Source organism: Leucoraja erinacea, chromosome 15 (genome assembly GCF_028641065.1).
Source record: "Leucoraja erinacea ecotype New England chromosome 15, Leri_hhj_1, whole genome shotgun sequence".
In the NCBI taxonomy this organism is placed as follows: Eukaryota; Metazoa; Chordata; class Chondrichthyes; order Rajiformes; family Rajidae; genus Leucoraja; species Leucoraja erinaceus.
In genome coordinates, this window is record NC_073391.1 from 25,912,116 (window position 1) to 25,931,328 (window position 19,213).

At 40.1% G+C, this 19,213-nt stretch overlaps 1 protein-coding gene across 1 annotated transcript in view; it reads right to left on the reverse strand.

The window, feature by feature from the left end:
• The window catches only part of fam204a (family with sequence similarity 204 member A), a 71,199-nt gene that overhangs the window by 5,215 nt on the left and 46,771 nt on the right, over positions 1-19,213 (reverse strand). The window contains exon 8 of the mRNA XM_055646938.1: positions 9,724-9,830. Within this exon, the coding sequence (XP_055502913.1) occupies positions 9,724-9,830 (107 nt within the window). The remainder of the gene's footprint in view (positions 1-9,723; positions 9,831-19,213) is intronic.

The window sequence follows — 19,213 nt, forward strand, 5'->3', positions numbered from 1 at the left end:
GCCGGGCAGCCAGCTTTATGAAGAGTGCTGGTGGTTCCAAACTTCATCCATTTAAGATGACGGAGGTCACTGTGATCATCAGCATGTGCAATGTTGCAGAAATTGTTTTATTCCCTTCCCCAGATCTGTGTCATGACACAAGCCTGTATCGGAGGTCTACGGACAAATCCTTCGTCTTCATGGCTTGGTTTTTGCTCTGACATGCACTGTCAACTGTGGGACATTATCTAGACAGGTGTGAGCCTTTCCAAATCATGTCCAATCAATTTAATTTACCACTGATGCACTCCAATCAAGTTGTAGAAACATCTCAAAGATAATCAATGGGAAACAGGGTGAACCTAAGGTTAATTTTGAGTGTCATAGCAAAGGGTCTGAATACTTATGTAAATGTGATATTTCACTTAATTATTTTTCATTACTCTGCAAAAATGTTTAAACACCTGTTTTCACTTCTTCATTTTGGGGTATTGTTTGTAGATTGTTTTTATTTTTTGTCTAGTTAAATGTAGTGTTGGTGTTTTTTAATACTGGTTTTAAATGTGTATATGTGGGGGGCGGGGGGGAGGGGGAAACTGTTTAAAATCTCTTCCCTGTCCGGGAGACCCGACCTTTTCCCTGTCGGGTCTCCGTTGTCGTTGGGGCCTAGCACCGTGGAGCGGCCTCCAGCCTGAACGACCCGGGGGCTCGGGAGACTGCGGAGCTGCGGACTGCTCACCATCGTGGGGCTGGCCGACCTCGGAGCGTGGGGAGCGGTGGTGGCTCGCTGCTGCGACTCGACTCCTGGGGCTCGGAGGCTCCAGCAACGCAGCCGCAGGTCCGGTGGACTGGGACATCGGGAGCTCGCGGGTCCGGGTGGAGAGACCGCTTCCCGGAGCTCCCGCAACGCGACTTCTCCAGCCCGTGTCGCGGGGTTGGAACGACCCGGAGCAGGGACGTACATCGCCCAGCGCGGCTTTAATGGCCGTGGGACATTACAACGCCCGCCGGGGGTTCCAACATTGTGACTTTTCGACCGGGAGCGAGGCCGTAAATCACCCGGCACGGCCTAAAATGGCCGTGGGACTTATCATCGCCCGCCTGGGGCTTGGACATTGGGAGAGAAATGGAGAACAGGGGAGAGAAAAGACTTTGCCTTCCATCACAGTGGGTTCACTGTGATGGATGTTTGTGTGAATTAAATTGTGTGTATGTCTGTAGGAAATTGTCTTTGTTTGTATGGCTGTGGAAACGGAATTTCGTTTGAGCCTCACTAAGGCTCAAATGACAATACATTGTATTGTAATTGTTGTGATTGTAGATTGATGAAAACATGTTTTAATCCATTTTAACGTAACACAATGTGGAAAAAGTGAAGGGGTCCAAATACTTTCTGAATGCACTGTAACACAATGTAGTAAAGTGTTGAGCCATGAATTTTGGTAGTAGGAATAAAGGCATAAACTATTTTCTAAATAGGGAGATATTCAGAAATTGGAGATGCAAAGGGATTTGGGAGTGCTGATGCAGGATTCAAGTTAATTTGTAAGGTGAATTGATAGTAGGGAAGCCAATGCAATTTATTTTGAGAGGGCTACAATACAAAAATAGGGATGCAATGCTGAGGCTTTATAAGGCACTGGTAAGACTGGATTTTGGAGTATTGTGAGCAGTTTTGGGCCCCATATCTGAGAAAGGCACTGGGCCTGTAGTTTAGAATTATGAGGGAGGACCTCATTGAAACTTACCAAATAGTGAAAGGCCTAGATAGATTGAATATGGAGAGGATGTTTCCACTAGTGGTAGAGTCTGGAACCAGAGGTCATAGCCTCAAAATAAAAGGATGTATCTTTAGAAAGGAGATGAGAAGGAATTTATTTTGTCAGAGGGTGATGAATCTGTGGAATTCATGGCTGTGGTGGCCAAGTTAATGGATATTTATAAGGCGGAGATTGACTGATTTTTGATTAGTAAGGGTGTCAGGGTTTATGGGGCGAAGGCAGGGGAATCGGGTTGATAGGGAAAGATCAGTCATGATTGAATGGTGGAGTAGACATGATGGGCCGTATGACCTTATTCTGCTCCTAGAACTAATGAGTGTGCACACTCTCACTGTTACTGTGTGGGTTTCCTCTGGGTGCTCTGGTTTCCTCCCAGATCCCTAAGATGTGTGGCTTTGGAGGTTAATTGGCCTCTGTAAATTGCCCTGTGTATGTAGCGAATGGATACAAAAGCGGGATAACATAAAACTAATGTGAACGGGTGATTGATGGTTGGCGTGGACTTGGTGGGCTGATGGGCCTAGTTCCGCACTGTATCTCTAAGTACATTCAGCTTAATATTTCAGTACACAATCATCCAGCATAAGAATCACTTATCATGAGAAAGATACAGCAATCAATGCTCTTCAGGTCTCTCTTCATAGGAAGGTGAATGGGTGAAGAAGTAGAAATAAAGAACTGTAGATGATGATTAATACACAAAAGGACACAAAGTGCTGGAGTAACTCAGCAGGTCAGGTAGCAACTCTGAAGAAACGGACAGGTGACGATTCAGGTCGAGACCCTTCTTCAGACTTCTATAAAATCCATAGAGGGTAGAGGGCTGGCAAGGGGGAGGGGAGTCCAGAAAGAGGGTGAATGTTAGATAGGGGAGAATAGGTTTGCACTGGGAGACGAGGACTCTTTCCCATAGAAAATGGTCTGGAGGCAATGGAAGGAGAGCTCTACATCATGGTGGGTGTATGAGAGTAGTTTTCACTAGTAGTTAGTAATGGGAACCAAAATAAATGTTCATGTAAAGTCAACCCACCAACTGTGCAGAAAATGGAAAACAAAGTCTTTTTTTAATGATAAAAGACTGAAACGAGTTGGTGTTCAGAAGGACTTGAGTGTCTATGTCCACAAATAACTGAAAATTAACATGCGGCTTCAGCAAACAATTGAGAAAGCAAATTATCATCCTTTATTGTGAGGAAGTAAGCACAAGGGTAGAAATACGCTCTAATTATATAGGGCCCTGGTGAATCTATCATCTCTGTGAAATATTGTGGAATGTAAAGGGATTAAGTATATATCAGTAGATGTGGTAAAATGGTAGTGAGGTAAAAGGTCGGTCATGATATTGTTGAAAGGCAAAGCTCAAAAGAGTCAAGAGTGTGTAATTGACGTGTACTAAAAACAGAACAATGAAATTCTTACTCGCAGCAGCATAACAGATCTGTAAACACAGTACGCATAAATGACAAAATAAATAGAAAAATATTCAATAATTATTTTTTTTTAAAACAATAGAAGCCCGACGTCTCTTGCTCAAATGTGAGACATAATCCTTTTCTATTTCTTAAGCTCAGCTTTCTACTGATTAAATTACTATGTAGTCAGGGAATACTCCAAATCATTATTTCTATTATTTCTAGCTTCTGTCCCATACCAACTTCTTTATCCATTATCCCGATCATCTTGTATTACACATTTACTTCAGTGTCTATAAAATCGCTTTTTTTGTAGCGTTATCCAACATTTATCCAATTCTCCTGACTTCATAATTCAAATTCAAAGCCAGAACTATCTCATTCTCATTTGGCTAGAATATTGCATCGGTTGTTTTTCAAGCAGCCAGGGAAGAAACTATTAATGTTTGCTGATTGCCTCAATAGATTGAAATATCAAACTGCTGACATAATCTTCGGACAATCACAATTTTAATAGAACATGCAGGTAGGCATTATAATCAGTGATCCATCATGATATCAGTCAGATCATGATGTGTCAAAATAAGTTAGAGTTTGTGATGCTCCAAGCTTAAACTATATTTAAAACTTAATTGTGCACGATGGTCTATTGCTGAAATTCACTTAGAACAAATGTTTATTCTATTATTGTAATGTATTCATGCATATTCATGTATATGTTAATGAGTTGGTGTTCAATATAAGCAGGGAATATATGCCGTCCTTTGGATTGTATGAGATTTTCTTTTGTCGAGTTCTTCAAGCTGAATAGCCTTTGTACAGCTAAGTTTTAGGTGAATTGTTACACCAGAACAGACAGGAAATTGGGGTTTATGAACGGACTTTAAAAAAAAAGAGAACAACACGATGGCAGCGTTCATGGGCTATATCTTGGCACTTTTGACTAGAGAGCCGTTCAGCTCCTGTATGAAGAGAAGGAACATGTTTTTCACAGTAAACAACATAATGGAGATAAGTGGTGAAGGAGAGATAGTGACTAAAACAAATAAGGCCGTTTGCAAATGCATGAAAGCGATGCTGCTCACGGAGATCGGACCTGAAGTGTACGGCACACTCGTGAATCTCCTTGCGCCCATAAAGGCAAAAGACGTGCCATTCAATGACATTATGAAGAAGTTGGAGGAGCACTTCAACCCAAAGCCTCTGGAAATTGCAGAAAGCTATAAATTTGGCACTAGAAACCAGAAGCAGAATGAGACAATCAATGAGTACATTGTTTCCTTGAAAAACTTAAGTTTGCACTGTAACTTTGGAACCTTTCTCGGACACGCAATACGCGACAGATTTGTTTGTGGTCTAGTGGATGAATGAATTCAGTCCAAACTCATGAACACTCCAGATCTTACATTTGAGAAAGCATGCAAGATTGCTACCACAATGGAGATGGCATCAAAGAATGCTCGCGAGTTTCGTCCACCACAGACTGCAGTGGCCGTTTACAGTCACAAGGCAGTGCCTATGGCCAAACCAAGAGGCGCTAAGCCAAAACATGGCGGGGAGCCAAGTTCAGCCAGTTGTTAATGTTGCAATGGTAATCACCCATCCTAATTTTGTCAGTTCAAAATGGCCAAGTGCTATAACTGCCAGAAGAAAGGCCACATCGCCTCAGCATGTCGGGCCAAGCTTAAAACAGGAAACCAACAATCTGCGGGAATCGAGCGACAACACCAGAGAGGAGTTCACAACTTGGAGGTGAACCCAGATGGAAATGAACTTGGGGTGTACACCATTTATGCAACCAACATCGATAAGCCTACAACCAGCCATGGCAAGAACTTTCAAACTAAACTATTGATAAATGAACAGTTAATCGATATGTGTATTGACACGGCAGCAGATTGTTCGGTCATGAGCAAAGACCAATATGAAACAAAGTTCACACAGATACCATTGTTTGAGAGTAAGGTCAAGTCGAGAACCTACTCGGGCGAAGTTTTGGAGACGTGGACAAATGAACTGTAAAGTTCAGCAAAATGGTTAGTCAGTAACACTGCCCATTATCGTGGCCAGCTACAGAAATAAACCAACCCTCCTTGGAAAGGATTGGCTGAGTAGAATAGAGTTAGACTGGAAGAACATTTTCAGCGTCAATTTGTCCAAATCACGTCTTGAAAATGTCATAAGCAAACATGCAAACATTTTTGCTGTCAGTTACACGGGAATAACAGGGTACTCTGCACACATACGACCTGTACCATATGCACTAAAGCAACAAGTGGAGGAAGAACTCAATGTCGACAAGGAAAGTCACCAGTACTTGACAATCAACACACATAAGGGCTTGTATTCATATACAATGCTGCCCTATGGTGTGAAATCCTCCCCGAACAATTTCCAGTCTGTCATGGACAAAATGTTACAAGGCGTTCCGCACAGTGTGTGCAACCAGGGTGACCTACTGATATTCACAGAGGGCATGGTAGAACATCTGGAAATCCTTGAGCAAGTTCTCACACGACTGAACTGCCACAATGTCAAACTGTGACAAAGTAAATGTGCATTTGCACAGTCAGAGGTGGTCTACCTTGGACTCAAAGTAGATGCCAACGGACTTCGCTCTTCGCCAAAACCCAATAATGTCAGAGCTACGATCATTCCTTGGGATGGTGCAGTTCTATGCACGATTCCTTCCAGATTTAGCAACTGTGCTAAAGCCACTACATCATCTGCTACAAAAAGATGTGAAATGGACGTGGGGAAAGGAACAGCAACAGCAACGTGCATATGCAAGGAAAACTTGACAAGTGACAAACTCCTTGTTCACTACGATATCACACGCTAGATGAAACTTGCTTGCGATGCTTCAAGTTATGGTGTAGGTGCAGTGATCTCCCACATAATGAATGACGGAAAGGAAAAGCCTATTGCTTTTGCATCCCGCACCCTATCACCGAGTGAACGCAATTATGCACAGATAGAAAAGGAAGCAGCATCGTGTTTGGAATCAAGAAATTCCAAGTTTCTTCTCAGCAGACCATTCACCCTAGTGACTGATCCCAAGCCACTACTAGCAATACTTGGTCCCAAGTCAGCTATACCTTCCATGGCGGCATCAAGGATGCAGCGCTGGGCAATTTTGCTGTCCCAGTATGACTACAAGGTTGAGTATAGAAGCTCCAAGTGCAACGCAGTTGCAGATGCGTTGTCCCGGTTGCCCCATGAGAACTCTGACGTGGGAAGTGAGAACTCAATTTACACACTGCAAGTTGTAGATGAAGACTTTCCAGTGACTGCAACAGAAATTGCATCTGAAACCGAGAAAGACACTGTGCTGAAGTGGGTATATGAACAGACATTGAACGGTTGGACTGAAATCGATAGTGGATTGAACTCAGAGCTGAAGCCTTTCCATAATCGACACCATGAATTATCATGTGAGCAGGGATGCATTAAGTGGGGTTACAGAGTGGTTGTACCAGAGTCTTTAAGAAACAAAATTATAAATGAACTTCATGCCGAACATCCTGGCATGGTAAGCATGAAGTCAATTACCAGAAGTTTTGTGTATTGGCCTGGTATTGACAGTGACATTGAGTAACTGGTGAGCTAATGTAGCATCTGACAAAATTGCCACCAAAATTGGAGTAAACCACCAAAATCACCACTGCAACCATGGTCATGGCCAAGTAGACCTTTTCTGAGAGTTCATGTAGATTTTTGAGAAAAGGGTAATGATCACTTTCTGGTACTAGTTGTCATTCCAAATGGATTGAGGTTAAGCATATGGGATCAAGCACTACTACTGAGTGTACCATAGATGAGGAGATCAATTTTTGCAGGGAAGAGCTTGTTTCTGATAACCATATAACCATATAACAATTACAGCACGGAAACAGGCCATCTCGGCCCTACAAGTCCGTGCTGAACAACTTTTTTTCCCCTTAGTCCCACCTGCCTGCACTCATACCATAACCCTCCATTCCCTTCTCATCCATATGCCTATCCAATAACGAGCCTCAGTTTCGTTCAGAACGGTTCAAAGATGTCATGCAACCAGAGTTTACAACAGAATGGTGTAAAACACACACTTGTTCCCCCATACCATCCAGCCTCCAACGGGGCGGCGGAAAGGTCTGTTAGAGTTGTCAAAGATGCTCTCAAGAAACAGGTTTTGCAGGGTAGTTCAAAGCTCAGCATGAAACATCGTTTGGCTAGTTTCTTGCTGAAGTACAGAACCACACAATACACAACAACAGGTTACTCACCTGCAGAACTGTTGATGAAGAGAAGGCTAAGAATACGCCTAAGTCTAATTCAACCCTATTTGGCCTTGAGAATTGAACAAAAACAGTTGAGTCAAAAACGCCATTTTGACTCCCACAAAAAGGAGAGATACTTCAAGCCAGATGAGCAGGTTCGTGTTCATGTTCACTATTCCTCCCAACAAGTCCAGTCGAGATAAACGGGGTGTTGGGAAAATAGTGGAAGTGTGTGGAACAAAAAGATGCTTAGTTGAAGTTGGAGATAGGATTAAAAGTGTTCATATTGATCAAAGATTCCACCCAAAGATGAACCAAAAACTGAGCATGAAGTTCTAATCCCTAAGTTTTTATTTGAAAGCGAGTTGGAAGAGACCACTGTGTTTGAAACACAAAGTTCAGTTAATACAGACAAAGAAACAGATTCCTCGGGTCAAAGTCAGGGTACTAAAACAGAGCCAAACAAGCCAACAGTTGAGTCAACACCTAATACTGTTACATCTGTTCCTGTTAGACGATCAGGCAGGGTCCGTAAACCAGTAGTCAGGTTAGGTTTGTAAGTTAAGTAACTTACTGTATAAGTAAAACGAAAATGTGTAGATGTAAAATAAATATATTATGTTTATCATTTAAGATTTCATAAATACTGGTTTAAATCAAGTATCACAACGATAAAATTGTAACTGAGTACTTAGATTTAATACTTTAAAAAAGGAGAGCAGTGTAATGTATTCATACATATTCATGTATATGTTAATGAGTTGGTGTTCAATATAAGCAGGGAATGTTGGGTAATAAATCTCTCTCTCGTGATCCAAGCAACTAGCCTGTAAGTTGTTATTCATTCTGCTGTGCGGAATATAACAATTATATTCCAGTTAAATGGAGAATGAATACATTAAATGGAGTAAAGGACTTGCATTCAAACCTTTCACAAACTTGGGACATCCCAAAAGCACTTCATAGCCATTTAAGTACTTTTTGAAATATTGTCTCTGATGTAATGCAGGAAATTTGGAAGCCAATTTGTGCATAGGCTTGACAAAAATCATGATGATAATGACCTAATAATGTGCGTGCATTTAAAAAAATAATTGATTGAGTGATTGATTGAAAGATACAACAAGGAAACTGACCCTTCAGCCCATTGAGTCCATGTCGACCACTGATTACTCGATCACACTAGTTTTATGATAATCCACTTTCACATCCACCATCTATATATACCGAGGGTAATTTACAGACACCAATTAACCTACAAACCCGCACATCTATGGGATGTGGGAGAAAAACGGGTATGTTGATTAGAGATGTTGATTGCAAGATAAATCACGGGATATAGCTTGTGCTTCCTTTTCCTTCTTTGAAACTTTGGCAGCAATTCTTTTATTTTCCATCCATCTGAGAGAGCAGTTGACTCTCTACTTAATATATCAACCAAATCGCAACACTTATAACAGAGCAGCACACAGTAGTCAATAGTGGTCAATTGTACATTATTGTGACATGTACCTAGATGCAGTGAAATTGTTGAAACAAATAACTGCAGATGGGTCCTGACCCAAAACGTCGCTCTTCCTTTTAAAATGAGACATGAAGAACAAAAGTTTCTTGTTTATTAAAGTTTTACCTTGTTGCCTGCCTCAACAGATTGACGTATCAAACTCATGATCCACAACAGCAATGGAATGGATAAACATTACAATAGTTAAGATACAGGTTATAAACGGCAATGCTTCAAGCTTAAACTGTGCTTAAACTGTTAATCATACAATGCTGTCATGGCTGAAAATCACTCAAACTACAAGAGTTACCATATTACAAACCCAGCACTGCAAAGTACATTTTTGAACACTCCATAGCTAATTGTGTAGGAAGGAACTGCAGATGCTGGTTTGTACTGAAGATAGACAAAAAGTACTAGAGTAACTCAGCGGGTCAGGCAGCATTTCTGGAGAAAAAGAATGGATCGGATCCCTTCTACAGATTCCACACTACATAATTAACTGATCCTTATAAAAATATAATCTAAACTTTCACTGAGAGATTGATTAATTATTAGGTCTGTGCAAGATAGCAGCATGGAACAGGGTTGATTGAAGTTCCCAATGACCAACGACCCGAAGAATCCGAAGGACATTTCTATGAGTTCTGGAAAATACTGCCCACTAATGCCGACATCAGTTTGCGAATAAATTACCTCCAAAACATCCTGCTCTACCCATTAGCCTAAACTAAGTCACTCAAATTCATCAGGAAGTGTTTGAAATGAATTTATAAAGCACAACTCACCCCCATGGAAGTTGCTTCTTCTTTGGGGCCTGCTGAGAAGCCTCAGCCTCTTGCTTGGCTTTTGCAAAATCACGACAATCAACAGCCTTTGCAATTTGCACACCCAGCTATTAAAAGATCAAAGACCAAGGTAAGAGTTAGTCACAAAAATTGATGCAAAATTCATTCTGGTATTGCACATCTGCTTTTTCCATTCCCAGCATTTAAACTAGAATCTCAGGACTGTTTTGTTTATCATAATTTTGATCAACAGGTCAAGCAGCATCTCTGGAGAACATGGGTCGAGACCCAAAACGTCAACAGCCCAACTATTCTCCTATTGAAACAAAGAATTCATTAAGTGGTTGAAATTGCAGATGAATATTTTTTTGGTTTAATAAAATAACAAAAGGACACAAAGTGCTGGAGTAACATACAACAGGTCAAGCAGCATCTCTGGGGGGGGGGGGGGAGAGGTGCACATGCGGGTCGAGACAGAAAACGTCACTTATCCAGTGTTCTCCAGACTATGCTGCTGTTTGTCCTACTGAGTAGCGCCTTCCAGCACTCTATTCTGTCTTCTTGCCCTTAAGAATATGTCCATTTCTCTGTCTGTCCTGATCACCTTCCCTGTCTCATGGTGAGATTCATAATGCAAGTCAGCAGGTTGAAATTAAATCAGCAAGGTTAAGTCCACTGAGGACCCTCAGGAAGTGCAGCCGCTGCTGAGCCTTCTTGATGTTGTCCGTCCAGGAGGTCAGCAGCGATATCGAGAAAAAGTAAAACCCTCTCCACACAATCCTTGCTAAAATACAAAAGAACACAGCAAAATGTAACTGAATTAAATTACTGCCAAAGGCACAGCCTCCCAAACCATTAAACTGAAGTGTCAGCATTCCTCTATTTCAACAAATATGTTGCTTCTCTTGAAATTTAGGAAGGGGATAGGGGTGGAGGTGGTTGGGGGAAGAAGGAAACCACAATAACTTTATAGCTTCTTCTTCTGTCGTATGTCTTTTAGACCTGCAGCTCCATTGAGGTGAGCCAGGCCAACGTGTCATCGACCAGGTCATTCAGACCTCGTTCACCATTCGGTGGCCAGGGTTTGGGGCAACTGGTGAATATGTGCTCCACTGTCTGTGTTGGGTCCCCACACTCGCAGGAGGCGCTGTCCACGGGGCCCCACCTCTTCATCGCCACTCCATAGCGTCCGATGCCTGTCCTCAAGTGGTTGAGGGTTGTCCACTGCTTTCGGGGAAGGTCCTGGCCAGGGACGTCCATGGGGTCATTGATGTACAGGTGTAGCCTAGACTTTATAGCTATGAATGGAACAGTGAACCAATTTTTCAAAACCACATGATTTGTCACAGGCTGATCAAGTGAATGGTCTGCAGTATTACATTTTCAGTAGATTATGTTCTAACCCTCGTTGGGGCTCATGTCCTAATATTTCAAGCTACTCGTAACCACTTTCCACATCATTGTTTTTAGTTTAATTTCATTTAGAGAAAGCGCAAAAAGGCCATTCAGCTCACCGAGTCCATGCCGACCAGTACACTACATTATCCTACACACTAGGAACAAATTTAACCTACAATCCCGTACATCTTTGGAATATGGGAGCTAACCGGAGCACCTGGAGAAAACCCAAGCGATCACAGGAAGAAAGTACAAACTCCATACAGACAGCATCCGTAGTCAGGATCGTAGCCGGGTCTCTGGCACTGTCTCATTACTAACATATTTAACGTGTCATACAGGTCTGTTTGGCCCTTACGCCGCTAAAGCTTTCCTATCCATGTACCTGTCTAAATGTCTTTTAAATGTTGTTATTGTACCTGCCTTAACTACTTCTCTGGCAGCTTGTTCCACATACCCACCATATACCCATATGAAAATATTGTCACTCAGGTTCCTATTAAATCTTTCCTCTCTCACTTTAAACTTAATGTTCTCTGGTACTTGATTCACCTACTCTGGGTATTTCTTTGCTATTCTCCCAAAGATTGGCTCAGATTACTTGTGCACTGTGTATCTTGCAGTAGCACATTTAAAGGGTCACGCTTCATATAAGCCTGGGCCACATCAAACAGGCTACGAAACCAGCTGTAAAAAACCCCTCCATAATCAACAAACATGCACTTACACACTCTTAGGAGGAACCAACTAGGGTCAAAAACCCTTCTGGAGTTCTCCCTGCCTCAGCCAGAAGGACTGGAGCCAGTTGGGTCGCTCCAAGCGTTCTTTACTGAAGCCAGAAATAAAATCAGTGTTAAACTTGGCCTGTGCATTTTACAACTAAGCTATTAAAAAGACATCATCTTTTTTTCCCCTGGCAATTAGTTTTTCCAGCTCCCTGAATTGTTTCACAGCAGACTCTGCTTCATTTTTTCATCAAATGATATTTAGATTTTCATGACTATCCTCTCTTCCAGGTTAGCCAGGCCTTGCACCATTGTCCACTGGCATGCAACAGAGTACTTGGTTCCTCTCATCAGCATTCTCTAGCTACAAGATGCACAGGACTAACCTGGGGTAACTACCGATCCTCTGTGGAGAACCATCAGGCATCAGTCAGAGTATTGAATACAGACGTTTGAGGTTATGTTGCATTTCCATCTAGGGGATTTATCGCAGTCGCTGCCTCAAAAAGACTGGCAGTATCATCAAAGACCCACACCATCCTGGCCACACACTCAGGTAGAAGGTACAGGAGCCTAAAGACTGCAACAACCAGGTTCAGGAATAGCTACTTCCCCACAGCCATCAAGCTATTAAACCTGGCTCGGACAAAACTCTGATTATTAATAACCCATTATCTGTTATTTGCACTTGATCCGTTTATTTATTCATGTGTGTATATATTTATATTATGGTACATGGACACACTGATCTGTCTTGCAGTAAATGCCTACCATGTTCTGTGTGCTGAAGCAAAGCAAGAATTTCATTGTCCTATCAGGGACATATGACAATAAACTCACTTGAACGAACATTTAAGATATTGGTGCAAGCACGGAAATCGCTATCAAAATATGGGAGGGACACAATTTCTTGCGTACAATTTCTTGCGCATGCGTACACACGCGAGGCTTCGACCGTGGGCCCTGTGAACGGTAACATCGGAAGCTGTCCTGATTGGTGACCGACTCCGAACTCCAACAACAGCAGGTTCTTCCGCCCCCAAATCGTGGGGCTTCAATCGGCCCGTCCGCGGGGGCTTTCATCAGCCGGCAGGGGCTTCAACATCATCAGCCTCCATCGCAGCAATTTGATTTTAAGCCGCGCCGGGCGCTGAAAGGCCCCACGAACAGGCCGATTCAGGCCTTAGAAGGCGTCTGATAAAGTCCAGATTACAAAACATGGGGGGGGGGGGGGATTGTCCCCCAACTCTCAAAGCATGGGGGGGATATGCCCCCCCCCCACCCCCCACCCCAGGATTTCCGCCCATGCATTGGTGAGGCTACATTTATAGCATTGTGTTCAATTCTGGGCACCATGTTATAGGAAAGATGTTGTTAAGGTGGAAAGCTTGGGTACAGAGAAGATTTATGAGGATGTTGCCAGGACTCGAGGGCCTGAGCTATAGGGAGAGGTTGAGCAGGCTAGGACTCTATTCCTTGCAGCGCGGGAAGACGAGGGGCGATCTGGTAGACGCACAGAGTCTCTTTCCCAGAGTCGGGGAATCGAGATCCAGGGGACATAGGTTTAAGGTAAGGGGGTAAAGATTTATTCAGAACCTGAGGGGTAACATTGTCACACAAAGGTGGTGGGTGTATGGAACAAGCTGCCAGAGGAGGTAGTTGAGGCAGGTACTATTGCGACGTTTAAGAAATATTTGGACAGGTACATGGTTAGGACTGGTTTAGAGGGATGATTTTATAACCAACTGGCATCTTTGTGCCTGACTTTGAATACTTAGTGACATTTAATTGCATGCACAAGCCTGTTTACAAAACATGAAACGATTAATGATTCAGTCACCAAATTGCCCCTCCCAATCTCTGTAATCTGTGCTCACCATAATAACTCTTCCAAAAATTTAATTCCTCTATTGTTTAGGTTCAGGATTTTCTTTTGTCAATCTCCCTCACTCACCTGAACATCTTCCTTGCTACCTACCAAGATCTAGCTTTTTGCTACTCTTCCCGAGAAATCCGCTTTTTTTGGCAAAGCTGTTTGATTAATTCTCTGTGAAGTACCCTCAGATGTTTGACTTCATTAAAGGCATAGTGCAAGTCCAAACTGTTTATAATTGGAACATATCTTCTTGCTATCACTTTGTAGAACTCCCATGTCTGAATCAGTTGATAGGTTTAGAGCTGTGCACAAGACTCAAGGCTGATGTCAGAGTCATTTACCAGGTGAGTTACAAAACTGAATCCTCATTTCCACTGTGAAGCATAAATAAAGGACCTTGTGGCTCATGTTCAAAGAAGAGCAGGGAGCTATCCCTGTTATCTTCATGCACCAACATCTATCTTGTAACCAACATTATATTGCTCTTTATGAACATTTATGTCCACAAATCAGTAGCATTCACAAGGTGTCAACTGAAATAACTGTAGTTGCTGCTAGAAGCAATCTATTGAATAATGTGAAAGATGAAGATTTTCTGTGAAACCCTGCTGGACCTGATCAGCGCCGCCGTGCTTCACAACAGATTTTGTGCGATATGATTGGGTTGTGTGGTTGCGATAAGACAAGCCAAATCTCACAATACTGCTGGGAAAGTATTTGACAAACATCAAGAACATGCCATCAGTTTTGCTCTCTGACAAATGTGGATATTTTTATATTACTCCAGATATTCAAAAACAAGCAACAGTGAAATAAAATTTGTAATGTTAAAAATTATTTAAAACAATAGTGATAAAAATTAATCTAATAGCACTATAGATAATAATGGCCACCACTAACAATTATAAATGTAACTTACCTTATTCATACTGTTCTTCCTTATGATCTAAAATCTCCATTCAAACAAATTAACTTGTGGTCCTGCATCATACAAAATCTAGCCCAGGATTTTCAATCAGATGCCACTGCTCAATTACAAAGTCAAGTAGAAGATTCACATACAAGAATCTGTCAGGAAGCCTGCAACTTCCGCCTATTGATGCAGTGTCCTAACTTTACAGGGTTTTATGTCAGTAGACACTACTACATTACTGGGGAACTGCCAAGAAAACTTATCTTGCCCGTCTCAATGTCCCTTGCACTGATGAACCTGAAGATGAGGTAAACATATTGAATATGCTTCCAATTAGGGAATTAGCAAATCAGTGCTTTTATTTTTGCCTCTGTTGACACTTAATTCTGATATTGTGGGACTTTTAAGATACATTCAACATTTCATGCCAAGATAAGCCGAATCAGTCAGTAACTATAATTAATGTTCTCAATCAAGATTTAACAGGATTTCTTGAACCATGTCAATAATATTTAGAGATGAGTGAGAGCAATATAGAACAGACTGCTCCAGCTCTGCCCATACAAGCTGAACTGACAGAAATAATTGCAAATGGCATAGTACGTTTTGTTACTAGAGATTATTAGAGACACCTATATTTCAGTATATTATAATTTCACCTCTGACGCCACCAATTGCATTTAAGATTTAGCAAAATACACTCATCAAGGAAACAATTTTTTTTAGGAAAAGCAGGAGTGAGTGCTGACCATATTCATCCATCACACCAATGGTTTTTATGATTCCACGTGGAAATGCTTTCTGCTTTCTTTTAATGTCAAACAGTTATAATATTAATCACTCATAGTAAATGTTCACTTAATTTTTATCTTCACTGTTTAAACAGCAAAATGTTTGAATCTTATGTAACTAATGTATGCAACAAATTTATATTGGTTTCCATTTCAATACATTATGCATTGGGTAGGACTTATAAGCCATTTGTAGATTCATTAATGAATAACTAGAATTTTAAATAACAGAAATATATTTTATATATAATTCTAGCATCTATATTCAGTGTCTTAAATATGCCACAGTGAATACATATTTCCCCCATTGGAGGCACTACAGCGCCACCACTGGTGACAGGGTGTGGTTTCATCAATTTACTAAAACAGCTTTCCATATAAATTTGTGTATGGGAATGAATGAGTTACACCCATACATCCCAGTTTAATTGCTCGAGTTCCCCAGGGAATGGACAACCAGTCAAGCAGGATACTGGACGTAGATGCCAGTAAATTTGTTAGATCTACTGCTGAGTTTCCAGAGCTACTTTACAATTGTAATGGAAACCTCACTTCCCTCAGAGTTCCAGCAAGATAACACTGGACACTGGACATAAGCATATCTGAGTTCCAAAGATTTTGTTGGACTTCAAATTAAAACCCAAATAAGAAGAGAATAGAATTCAAACAGTTAATATGAAAGGACTGCTGATGTATTTTGGATTACTAAGTATCTCTACACTAACATTATGGTATTTTAGACCACATGGGGGACATGAATCTCCAACGTTGGGGGTTGGAGTGCAAATTAAGTGCTGAAAGTTTTGGTTTTAAATGTTACCTTAGTTTAAAATGTTACCTTATTCTTTTCAACTACATCTCGCGCATTATTCATGGCTACGTTTGGTGTTCTTTAAATTCAGTACGTGAATTAAAGAATAACCTTGAAGATCTTTTTTTTTTAAATTTCAGAGCAAAACAACTAAAAACATAAACTCGGCGATTAGAACAAGATGTCTCCTTTCCAAATCCTAATATAAACACAATTTAAAATCACACATATATAATTTAATACAGATTGCTAATCAATAGACGTGACATATTGATATCCATGTTTTTAAGAGACAGACCGCACACCAATTTTTTTTTTTCTGCACTTTATTATATTTTGGAATTAAGGAATATCTTTCAATTTACCCCACAAGATGGCTTTTGTGGGATCAAGGTATGCTTTAGATTAACGATTACCTACATTTCTCTGGCTGATATATGTCCCATGTATTAAAGTGGGCTTGAACATCTCTTTGGAACTGTGCTGATTTATATATAAAAGTTAGTGCCTTTAACCTGAGCTGGAATCAGTGCATAACCTTTCTTATATTATTCAGTTGTTTAGAATAGATGGACGTGATCAAATTAATAGTTATATAAAATGCCCATTCAGAATATTAAGAGACAGTAAAACTCAAGATTTGTATCTTTTCTTACTAATTAGTCACAAAACTAAAATATAAGCTCTCCAATTCCAATACTGCCTCCAAAATACTTGGCAGGCATTAGGATTTTAGGTAATATGGTGCAATTTAGGTAATATATCATTTTCCTGCACTCATTATAACACACAATATTTTCATAATCTTTACACTGCATTACAGAGATTTTGGTAAACAGGGGAAATTGCAATGTAGGCTGAGTGAAGCTGATGGTCAAGGTAATATTGTGTCACATCATTGTGTGGATCTAAAAGCTGGTGCAGCTTAGATGCAAATGTAGGGTGGAGAGGACAGATTCAGAGCATGCAGTAAAAGAACTGAACGCCAAAGACTTTTTATCACTGTATTTCAGGAACCAAGGGTGTAAAATGTTCTAATTTGGGTTATATTAAAAGCCATAAAAGGTCTTTCAAAAAGATTAATGGTACTTTCTTGGATTGAAGATAAGGGTTTTAGCTGGCTGGAAATACAAGGTTTTTGCTGGGCCCTTGAGGCATTCATCTATACAGCCACTTGGAAGATTTGTAAAAGCGTCTGCATAACCTCCAGCTAATGAACAGTAAAGATTTTTTTCCAAAATTCCTCATAATTTAATAAAAACATTATCATTAAATCCATTGGGAATGGGGGAATAACACAAACAAATTATATTAATAATTCAGGTTGTATCTGTAGCTGTTTTAAAAGAAACATTTTTAAAGTGGAAACTCTACTGTGATTTGTGTGTTAAATTATGTTATCAGTTCAGTCTGTGGTTTCCTTGATTGTCTTTACTGGAACTCTGCATTAATGTCTATGCAAGTTACCTAGGAGACCAAACAGATCAAAGAGACAAAACTCCAATGTCTGATTAATCAGCCTACAAACGGCTTATTTTTTTTTGCCTTCATGCAAGTATGAAAATTAGATTCTGGGAACCGTACATTGTGCAGATTTGTTCATTCTTATCAGAACAAAGCATGCAGCAGCTTATTTCATGGATCACTGGCACAGTTGTCAATGCAACACTGAGCAGGTGACAGCTCTTCATTTCATAGGTTGAACAAAATTAGTGAAATTCAGTGTAAATTAGCCTTTCATCTTGTAGGTAATACGGCAGATTTTCAATTTCCAGGGTCTATATGCTAAAAAGTCTAAAATATTCTTATTTCCCCCTCCCTCCAACAAACACATAGCCAGTCCCCCTGTTTTCACTTGTTCTTTATCTCAGCTCTTCCAAGTGAGAAAAAGCTTATTAGTTTGCTTTGAACTTCAATCGCATTTACAACAACAGTTTTATAAGCTAATTAGAAAAACAGATTAATTAATGACTAACTAGTAATAAAATGGCAATCAGGAAGAAAGAAACAGGGTGCTAAGCTTCAACTACCATCAATTAATACCTAATTACAAACAAATTATATATGTATTTTGCTGTGGGCTCCAATTTACGGAAAAAAATGACTGCAATTAAAAAGAGAAAACATGTTGCTTAATTAAACTGCAAAAAATCAATAGCACAAAAAAAGGCTTTGCCTACCTCGGCAATTAGTAGAATACAATAAAACTAATTCTGTTGCTTGACTTTCTTAGCCTGTTAATTGAAGCTCAATAACATGCTCCACTAATTTAAAACTTAAAAAAAACACAAGTAGTGTTCCTCAGGTACAAAAAATATTCCAGAAAATTATTCTTAACAATTATTATCCTAGCGTTCATAACTTAGCAAAGAGTAATAACACTTTTAACAAGTGGTCATCTTTATAAACTTGACCAAACACTTTGGGTGGAATGCATTATAATTTATTCCTGATATTTCAAAATTCCATGATCTAAGTTTAACCCTAATATCAATGTTTAAAGAAGGCTTGCAAAGTGCCAATTTCAATTACTATATGAGTGACGTCATCTTCTTAAACCATTAAGTCAGTAAATAAGCATTGACTTTTTGATAAAGTGTCATATAGTATCTTAAAGTCTTTTACCATAATAAAACAATGTATTATAGCAAATTCTTACAATGAACCATATAAAAGTTTTCACAGAAAACATCTATTCAGTATGCCAGTACAGTTAAAAGTTAATTGCATATCCACAGAGGCAACAATCATAACATTAAAAATTCATAAACTGTCTTCAAGTCAATTCTTATGATATTTTTGATTTGCAGTTACCTTTAGTCAAATATATGGGTTGATTAAAAAACACAATTCAGTTATTTGTTGATTTTTGATCTTAATTGGCAAGGCACTCCTTTATAACTCCAAGAACTAAAACTAATCAACTGCTCTATAATATATTAGATATTTTTTCCTTGATATTCAATGGAGAATTGT